The sequence below is a fragment of the Gekko japonicus genome, unplaced genomic scaffold (genome assembly GCF_001447785.1).
Source record: "Gekko japonicus isolate JY-2015 unplaced genomic scaffold, Gekko_japonicus_V1.1 scaffold246, whole genome shotgun sequence".
NCBI classification, from domain to species: Eukaryota; Metazoa; Chordata; class Lepidosauria; order Squamata; family Gekkonidae; genus Gekko; species Gekko japonicus.
In genome coordinates this window covers 231343-240841 of record NW_015162482.1, presented here as the reverse complement: position 1 = coordinate 240841, position 9499 = coordinate 231343, and the positions used below count along the sequence as shown (strand labels likewise).

At 44.9% G+C, this 9499-nt stretch overlaps 1 protein-coding gene across 1 annotated transcript in view; it reads right to left on the bottom strand.

Moving 5' to 3' along the window:
• Positions 1-8719, bottom strand: part of MMP19 (matrix metallopeptidase 19) — a 20806-nt gene extending 12087 nt beyond the window's left edge. Inside the window, exons 1-3 of the mRNA XM_015405891.1 lie at positions 8424-8719; positions 2755-2843; positions 175-305 (exon numbers count right to left, since the gene is read on the bottom strand). Of these exons, the coding sequence (XP_015261377.1) occupies positions 175-305; positions 2755-2843; positions 8424-8522 (319 nt within the window). The 5' untranslated portion in view covers positions 8523-8719. The remainder of the gene's footprint in view (positions 1-174; positions 306-2754; positions 2844-8423) is intronic.
• Between the last annotated feature and the right edge of the window lie 780 nt (positions 8720-9499).

Genomic DNA, 9499 nt, shown 5'->3' with positions numbered 1-9499 from the left:
ATGGCCTGGCCTGACAAAGTGACATTTATGCCAGATCCGACCCTCATAACAAATGAGTTTGACACCTCTGCCTTGCAGCATAGCCTCCCAGACCCAGGCAGTTCTGCCAATACCACGAGATCACTGGCCAGACGTCCTGTTTTGCTTCATCACAGCAGTCTGGGCACTGCTTACCCAGGAGCTGATATTTAAAGGTTCTCTCGTTGAAGGGGTCTTCGACACCACAGCGGGGCTGCTGCATCTGGGTGAGGGTTGCTGCATCCACTTGGCCATTGGCAGGCAATCCTGAGGCCATCTGGAAGGACCTAGAAGAGGAGAAGCAGGAAAGGGAGGGGAATGAGTCTGAATCCTGTCCCTAGGTGCCTCGCTTCCACACAAGATGAGATCCAGGGGGAGTCAGAACGGGTTTGTAGTTTTCAGGGATGGAGGATGACCAACCAAACAACTCATCCCCTCACAGAATAAACAATTAACCTTCAGAAATCAGTGACACAGAAGGTCACAACGGTCAGTAACACAGATCGAATTGTTAAAGGATTAGAAGTACAAATCAATCACTAGTTACTTGCCATGACAGTCAGAAGCACAACATCCCTGCTTGGTAGGGTTACCAACCTCCCGCTCTTGCAATTGATCGCCAGGCGACCAAGATCAGTTCCTCTGGAGAAGATGGCTGCTCTGGAGGGTAGTCTATTTTGGCATTATGCCCTGCTAAGGTTCCTCCCCTCTTCAAACCCCACCCTGCCTAGGCTCCACCCCCAAAATCTTTAGGTATTTCCCAACTCAAAGCTGGAAAACCCGACTGCTTAGAAAGGGTGTGTCCTTGATGAGCAACTAATTTGTACAAGGAACCCTGTTTTCAGTGTTGCAAGGGGTGAAGGATCAGGTACACTTGGCTCTGCCCAGAAGATGGAACACAGAAACACGGTTTTGTTTTGGGAGGTTGTAACTATGGCAGGAGTGGGGTGGGGAGTACTTGACCCATCCATTGGCTCTTTGCATCAAACTGCCCTCCTTAGCCTTTGGCTTGAATTGAGATATTTGGACTGAAGTGGAAGGCAGGAAAGGTTAAGTGCCTCCCGTTTCCCACCACTTTTCCACCCAAATCACCCCCTTCCTGAAGTAGCTTTTCTCTACTTCACAACCTCTTTCCTGCCCAATGTTTTAATGGTTGTTTTTATGGTTTTGTATGCATTTTAGCTCTGGTTTTAATTGTTTTTATGATGTGATTTTGGTTGGTTTTAATGGTTTTTAAGATACAGTTTTATTATGTTTTAATTTGTTAGTCACCTTGGTGGCCTTACAAATGCAGAAAGGCATGGCGTGAATTTTGTAAAACAAATAAAAAAGGATAAAATGGCCACCTGGAATTTTGTTATAGGTTACGAGCACACAATTTTTAGTTAAGCCCATAAACAAAGAGCTCTTTACTCTAGAGAAGTTAGAACTGCATTCTCTCTGGGCTCCTTAGATGCTTATTTCTGTGCACAAGCCAAGTCATAGATAAATAGGTGTGAGGAGGTGGAGATGCATAAAGTGAGAACTCTACCCCAGTGTCTGTTGGTATCCCCTGAGCCCTTTGCAGTATGAGGACTAGCACAGGAGTCGAAAGGCATAACAGAATGTCCCTAGGATTGTGCTGGGGCCCAGACTGCAAATGGCTGTCTGTTATAGCATGTATAGCCCTGTCAAGGATGTTCATGCTCTATGCTTTTGCAATGACACTATGCACAAGTAAGATTTGCCATGGGGAATCTCAGTCTTCTTTTCGAAACAAGGACTTATGAGTACAATGGTACTTTGCAAAACATGGGAATCTTAGAAGGGCTTGGTTGACCTTTCAGTGGTCAGTTGTTCTTGGCTTCCCCTAAACACAGAATATACTATAAAAATAAGCAAACCTATATAAACTGCTCGATTCAAGTCAAGTAGCACCTTAAAGACCAACAACATTTCTACAGCAGGCTTATACCCTGGAAATCCTGTTGGTCTTTACGGTGCTACTGGACTTCAGTCCTGTTGTTCTATTGCAGGCCTACAAGGCTACTTACCCCAAACTACTATAAACTGGATTCATTTGCTCAATTTACCAGTGATGAAGGCTGACAGACAATCTGGATTTCTTTTTAATATAGCTTTAATTGTGACCATTGATCTGATCTAATACTGCAATCATACAGCAGTCTTGTTCTCCTCATGCCCATTGGTAACAGCAGAAGGGGGATCTGGAAATTATATTTCCCAGCTTCTAGAGCAAAGGTCCTCAACGTGGCACCCGCCAGGTGTTTTTAGAAAGTGGGTAAGGCCAGGTGGGGCTTTGGCCAAGCAAGGTTTCTGATTGGCCATTGGAGATTTGATTGGCTGTGCAGATTTTCAAAACCATTGCCTTGATAGCAGCTGCTGCCACAGCACAAGGATCTTCACTGTGTGACTGAAGGAAAGCTGCAGCACCCATTTTGCGGCTGGCTTTGCCTCCAACCGCAGCCATTTTGTGGCAGCCACTTTGTGGCTGCACCCACCACACTGTGTCAGAATTCTAAAGTCGTCCACAGGCTCAAAAGGATTGGGAATCCCTATTCTAGAGGATGGTGAGGTGAAGATATTGGGAAGTGTATCAGGAATCAGAATTTCTGGGTTCAGAATTTCTAGCTGCTTTGAACATGACTTCCACAGGAGATATATGATGGGGTTGCATCACCTACATTGACAGGCCAAGCTGCATTTTGGTCTTTGATTCTTTTGGCTCTAATTTACCTCACAGCATCTGCAATCTCTTCTTTTGTGAAACCATCTGTGACCTGTTCCAGAGGCTTCTGAAGATAGCCAAACTGCATCAGGTATTCCTGGAACAGCAAAAAATACTTCGTCAAGCCACTCCAATTACTTAATTGGTTAGCACAGTCCAAAAAAACTGAACAGATAGGCAGACATGGGTGTTCTGGTCCTGTTGTGGAGAGATCTGTCTCTGTGGTAATGAGAAATTGGTGCACAGACCACAGTCACATTTTACTTTTCCCACAATGTTTCCTGTCTCTTGAGAAGCACATTCTTTCTTTTATAGGGAAACTATGGAGAGGAAGGTAATTAGACAGCAATAGAGAACTTTGTACTCCTTGTCCCCTTTCCCGGATTAATAGCGTCATGTGGAAACAAGGAATACTTATAATTCCCATGTCTACCTTTCTGTCCTATTAGGCCTTATCCTCCAACATCATCGATATATCTAATTCTCAACATGGCCAGATCTGTGGATGCTTAAATCTGAAAATTGGAGACATTAACAGACAAGACAGATCTTTCTACAAACCTGGAAAACGCCTCAGTTTTGCAGAAAAATCTGAAATCTTGAAAAAATACAAGGGACTAAACTCCGCCCCCAGTAATAGAAGCAGTGCCTGTAGCTTTAAGAATCGAATGCCCTCAGTGGCCATTGCTAGGCAACCACACAGTATCGCCAGCCTTCAAACCTTGCTTTCAATCATTAAAGGCAAGGGGAAGGGAAGGGCTCTTTACAGTGCTGTTCTGGCCTTCAGGGTGGGATTTATTGGGGCCAGGGCTTGAAGCAATCACTGAATGGCTTGATACAATGCAACTTGCATGACTCACCTAGGACTGGCTGCTTGCTACTGTTTAACAGCTGCTATCCAATATAGTCAGTACGGCGCAGTGGTTAGAGTTTCAGCCTAGGATCTGGAAGACCCAGGTTCAGATCCCCATTCTGCCACGGAAGCTCACTGAGCAACCTTGGGCCACTCAAACATTCTTAGCCTCACCTACCTCACAGGATTGTTGTGAGGATGAAATGGAGGAGATGATAATGATGTAAGCTGTTTTGGGTCCCCATTGTAAATGAAGTAAATAAAAATATAGCTGAAGATGAGGGGTAGATAAAAGTTAGATTGGCTGGTGCATAGGAGGGAGAGAAGGAAGCAGGGATAGAGTTTTGCCCAAAATAGGAGACCGTTGGAAAGAGAAAATAGTATGGGAAGGTTAGGGTTGCCAGGTCCTGTGCTCTTGCTGGCGGGGGTTGGGAGGAAGCTTTCTGGGAGTGGGGGGCGGGGTGACGTCACCATCTGTGACATCCCTGATGTCATGCAGAAGTGACAGACATCATCATGCTGGGACGTTGTGCGGCGATGCTCTGGTATTCTGGGCAAAACTCTATGGTTACTTACCATACCTGGGGGTAGATAAAAGTTAGATTGGCTGGTGCATAGGAGGGAGAGAAGGAAGCAGGGATAGAGTTTTGCCCAAAATAGGAGACCGTTGCTGTACAATGTCCCCAGCATGATGATGTCATTTCTGTGTGATGTCATCATGCTTGTGATGTTGTGTCAGGTTGTGGCAGTTGCGGTGGGCTTCTGCCCACTGGACAACTGGCTGGCAGTGGGCAGGAGCCCGCAAAATCAGGGGATCCCCCACTCCCACTTTGGAGCTGGCAACCCTAGGAGGTGATATAGGAGAAAATACGTTTCCCCTCTCCTTGCAGGTTCCCCACTGTGGAACTGAGATCAGTGTCTGGCAATGCACATCTGGCCCTGACACAGCAGCTGACAGGGCACAACTTGGCCATAGTTCTTCAAAGTAAAGGCTGCGAGGAGGACAGACAGAGAATGCTGAAGACAGGGAGGCAGATAAAGGTAAGTTGACGGGGCAGGAAAAGGGGAGATGTTATGGGGGCTTTTAGGAAAAGGAAGGATGAAATATTGGTGGAAGGACAAAGGACATGCCCCCCACAGGTCCTTGTGGGTCCCTGACGTTAATTCATAAGAGCCCCAGTTCTTCACTCCCGGAGGGCCCTTTGTCTCTAGCCATAGAGTGGGAATTTTCCCACTGTCATCTACTTTAGTCAGCAAAAAGACATCTGCAAATGTTTCCCACGTGTGATTTTTTTAAAAATACATAATGATTTCATTTTACTAGGGCTGTGTTCAGATGCCATGAGCTGCAATTAAACTGAGATCAGGCATGAACACAGCTCGTTGCCATGTCTGCACTTTCCCCTTCCTCCTTGGGCAGAGCTGGATTAAAAACTCCTTGGTCTGATCAAACTCCGTGATGTCCAAATACTGGAGCTTGATGACTGCTGACACATTTGGGATTCTAAACCTCAGTTTCACTTTAGAATTCCTATTTGCTGGGTGTAAGGAAACTACTTTTCAACTGCCCTCATTCAGCAGTCCTTTTGGATCAAACCAGGAAGTGTTTGATTGGTGGAAGGGCAGGGAGATGGGAGGAGCGGAGCACATAAGACCAGCAGACAAGCTGTGTTCGTGCTCAATCTAAATTTAATTGCCGCTTGCTGCAAAGTCTGAATGGAGACAAAATTATGTTTTATTTTAATTAACATTTTTAACAACATAAGAGTTGGTTTCCATAGTGCTGTTTACAAGACATTTAGCTGGTGGCATTTCACAGCTATTATTTCTAATGCTGTCTTCTTTGTTTGTTCATGTAATTGTACATTTTACAATTACATAATTCCTCCCCCCAACCATTAATGCTGCTTGAATGGTATACAATGTCAAAAAGGATAGGATATTTTTTTAAAGACAGTATATTATGGGTTTGATGCTATTATATATGCAGAGTCAGTGGGCACTTCTGCATTTGTCATTTTTGTCACTCGTTTGTCCTTATTACTTCAGGGTTCCCCCCCTCTTGTGTTTTACTCTCTCTAGTAGTCTCGACCCAAAGGGAGCAAAACATATGTGGAAAGGGGGGGAATGACACCCAAAGTAGATAGAAAGTTGAATTTGGAGTAGGGTTCAGTCTTGCTCAGCCATGAAATTTTGCTAGGAGGTCTCAAGTAATTTACGATCTCTTAGTCTAATCTATCCCATGGGATTATTGTTAGAGGTTCATAACCCTGATCTTCTTGAACAAAACATATAATGAGTAATTTTTCATACTAAAGAAGTCTCATCCAGTTTAGCCTTGTGTGCATCCTTCTTGTATAACTGCCTTCCTAGGTTTTGTTGAACAATTTACCTTCCCTTTTTGCATCCCAATGGAGTCTTGTTCTTAAAGAACAAGAAGATTTTCTACCAAACTGTCATGTGTGGGGGTGGGGTGGGGATAAGGTACTCTGTATCTCCTATGGGCGAAATGAAAGGCACTAGAACATGGGAATGGATTTTTCTTGATTTGATGTTACCTTGCTATCTTCTCCATTTGTGATGGTGGTATGAAAGTTTCTCAAAAATGACAGACATGTATGTATATACCTTACCATATGTGACGTACATGCAAGCTGTACACATGGAATATCCATATGTTGTCCAATTCACATGAAATGGCCATTGTGTGTATCAGAGGTATTTTGGAAACCACATGCTCCCAATATGTGCAGTCTGCGGGCTCCCAGTTCATGGGGACATAAAGTCTGAAGAAGTCTATTACTTTTGCAATGTTATCCACTTTCATTATGTATTCCTGGTTTTTTTTTAATGGCCTGCTGTTCACTTTATTGTCTGTGGTGTTGCCCATCAGTTTTTCCATCAGATCCAACAGGACGAGCCTATAACGATAAGTGGAAGCTGCCACAAAATATGGGCTGCATTACTGACATCCCCCTAGAAGATCAATTAGTGCAGACTGTTTCCATCCTTACAACGGGTTAGATCTAGTGATCCATCTGTGGAAGGTGGCAACAGTCACAGATCTTTCCAGCATTCCTGTCCTCTAGCACTCAGACTTTGGGAATGTTTATTCCTGGAGTCAAGGGATCAGCATGGACTAATAGCCATGTGGGTTGGGAGGCTGCAGTGGGGAAGAGGTAAAATCACCCTTTCTGCCTTTTCTGGAGGGTGATTTTACCTCCTTTCTCCACCTCATTGCAGCCTTCCAACCCACATGGCTATTAGCCCATGCACATCCTGAATCTCTGGGAATAAGTTTTCCCAGGGTCTGACAGAAGCTATGTTCCCTCTAAGCTGTGGAGGCTTGTGAGCAAAAATCCTACTTTGTGAGCTACTGGCATAAAAGCTGTGAGCGAGTGATTTGGCTACTGCATGAATTAGTTTGCTCTGGAGCCCTCCTTCCAGAGCGGAGACAAAAATGTGTGAGCCGGAGGCTGAAAAACGGTGAGCTAGCTCACACTAACTCAGCTTAGAGGGAACACTGGACAGGAGTGCAGTCTACAGTCCTTGTGTCCACAGGTCACTGGATCCAACCCAATGAAGCTCCAATGGGACTACACTTCCCGCTCTTCAAAGGGATATCTTATTCTGTAATCACACCCCACATCTTTTCATATGCCTGAGACCATCCCAGACTGCATAACTGCTGGGAAATTTACTCTCTTTCAGAACCTTCCTATTTCACCTTAAATCCAAAAAGCAATACAAAATAGACTAATATTTTAAAGGTCTTCAAAAGTCAATTTCCATCATACACAAAGATCCATTGCTCACCCCAAGTCACTGTCATTTTAGAGAATCTGCTGTTCTGAATTGGGATCCTGCATTCCAATTTGTTATGTTCTTTTGTAGGGATTCAGCACCTCATTTTGAGCTAGCTCACACTAACTCTTTTAACTGTATGCAGCTGCTGTCCCCCGCTCCTCTTCTGCCTATGACAACTCCTTGCTCATACCCAGTTTGAATATCTTGGCTTATTCATTATGACCTCCTCAGTACATGGAAAACTGCAAGTTTTATAATTATGAATCATCTGGATGATCAGGTTGCCACAAGCAGGGAATCACCAAGGGCAGAAGGAAAGAGGTCTCTATAAGCAGTGCGGTGGTACATGTAGCTAGAGAAAGAAAATAGCGTATTTGTATACACTTTCTTTTAGTATTTTCTGCACAGCTACAAATCCTTAGCTTGCCCTTGTTTGCAAGAGACCTCAAAGGAGCCCAAAGGAGCTTGCTAATTTAGCTCAGAAACGGGTGCTTCAGCACTTCCACCACTCTTCTATTTGCACTCAGACCACAAAATCACTCAAAGAAGGATGGAAACTCACAGCCATATCTTGTGGTACATTCTTCCCAGAGTCAGAGTACCTGTTTTTCACCACTGTTTTATCAATGCTCATGCACACAGAGCGATCAGCTTTCTTCCCGATGTTATGGAAAGGCCCAGACAACCAGGGCTTCCCTTGGCCAAAGATATTTGCCACAGGTTTCCTGTCCCCTTTGGGACCAAGGAATACTTTGCTTCAGAGTGAGATTTACAAGTTTAGTTGGAAAAGGAAAAGTTCCAGGTTAGAGGAGATGGCTTGGAGAAAGCTTAAATAAAGTGTCTGAACTGAAGCTCGTGAGAGAGTCCAAGGTCAGTAAAGTCTGAGTTTAGGCTAGCGCACCAGAAATTCTACCCAGCTTTCTCACTCTCTTTCCTGCAGTCCCATCTCTGCAAACTAATCAACCCCAGCACAGCCTGGATCCTGCAAGGAAAGGAGGTCGTCAGAGGTCTACATACCAGGGCTTCTTTCTCCTCCACCCGATTGACAGCTGCACCTTTGGCGGACAGGAAAGAAGCGTAGACTAAGAGGAGCAGTTTTGGCCATGGCATCTTCATACCTAATTTCTCTGCAGTCTTCACCAGCAACAGTTTCTTAGGAAACCCTGGATACTTTACTGATCTCTTTAGAAACCGTTTCCCTCCTCTTTTTTCTTTTCTTTTTCTTTTTCTTTTTTTTTGCAAATTGACCAAAGCAGTTCTGGATCTGTTTCTCCACCTCCTCTTTCTCCTCGCTCAGGCTTTGCTCTGCCCTCTCTGTTCCCTCAATCCTTCCAGGCCTTCCCTCCCCCTTTCCCAAGTTTATAAATCTCCCAACAGCAGTAGTGAGTCATTTCCAACCAAAACATGTTGCAACCCTAACCCTGGAGCCCCCGGGAGTGTTAACCCTTTGCAGAATCAAGATTCTCTCAGGGGACAAGCCAGCGGTAACAGCTTCCTCTCTCACTGACCTTCCTGTGGGCCCCTTGTTAAGAGAAAGGCTGCCAGCCAAAAATATATATAAAAGTTGGCAGGCAGGCAACTCTAATCATCATATTAGGCAGAGAAAGGAAGTCTCTGCAGCTGCGAGGTTCTGCTCCCATACCTGCAACTCTACTTCTTTCAGGGAGTTCTGCTCAGTACGCTGTGCTCCAGTTTGTATGAATAAAATCTGTTGCCAAACCCAGCCTCAGCCTAGCCATCGTACTAGGCCTAGTCAAGGTACTCAAGTTCTTATTTGCCACTTCCCCCTCCTCAGTAAGCAGTTTGGACTGTACTTTCAGAGAAAGACTCAGGTTCCCAACTCTAGACTGAGAAAGGGTTTGGGTTTGGTGGAGTATGGGGTGGGGGCGGGGAGGGATCTCAGAGGTGTATAATGCCATGAAGTCCACCCTCCAAAGCAGCCATTTCCTTCCAGGGAACTGATCCCTGTAGTGTGGAAATCAGTTGTAATTCCAGGAGATCTCCAGGCCCTGCCTAGATGTTGGTAACCCTACAAGTCAGCCGTGCTTTGAATATTACCGTTCTTTCTGGAACAGGTAATGGAATATTTGAGG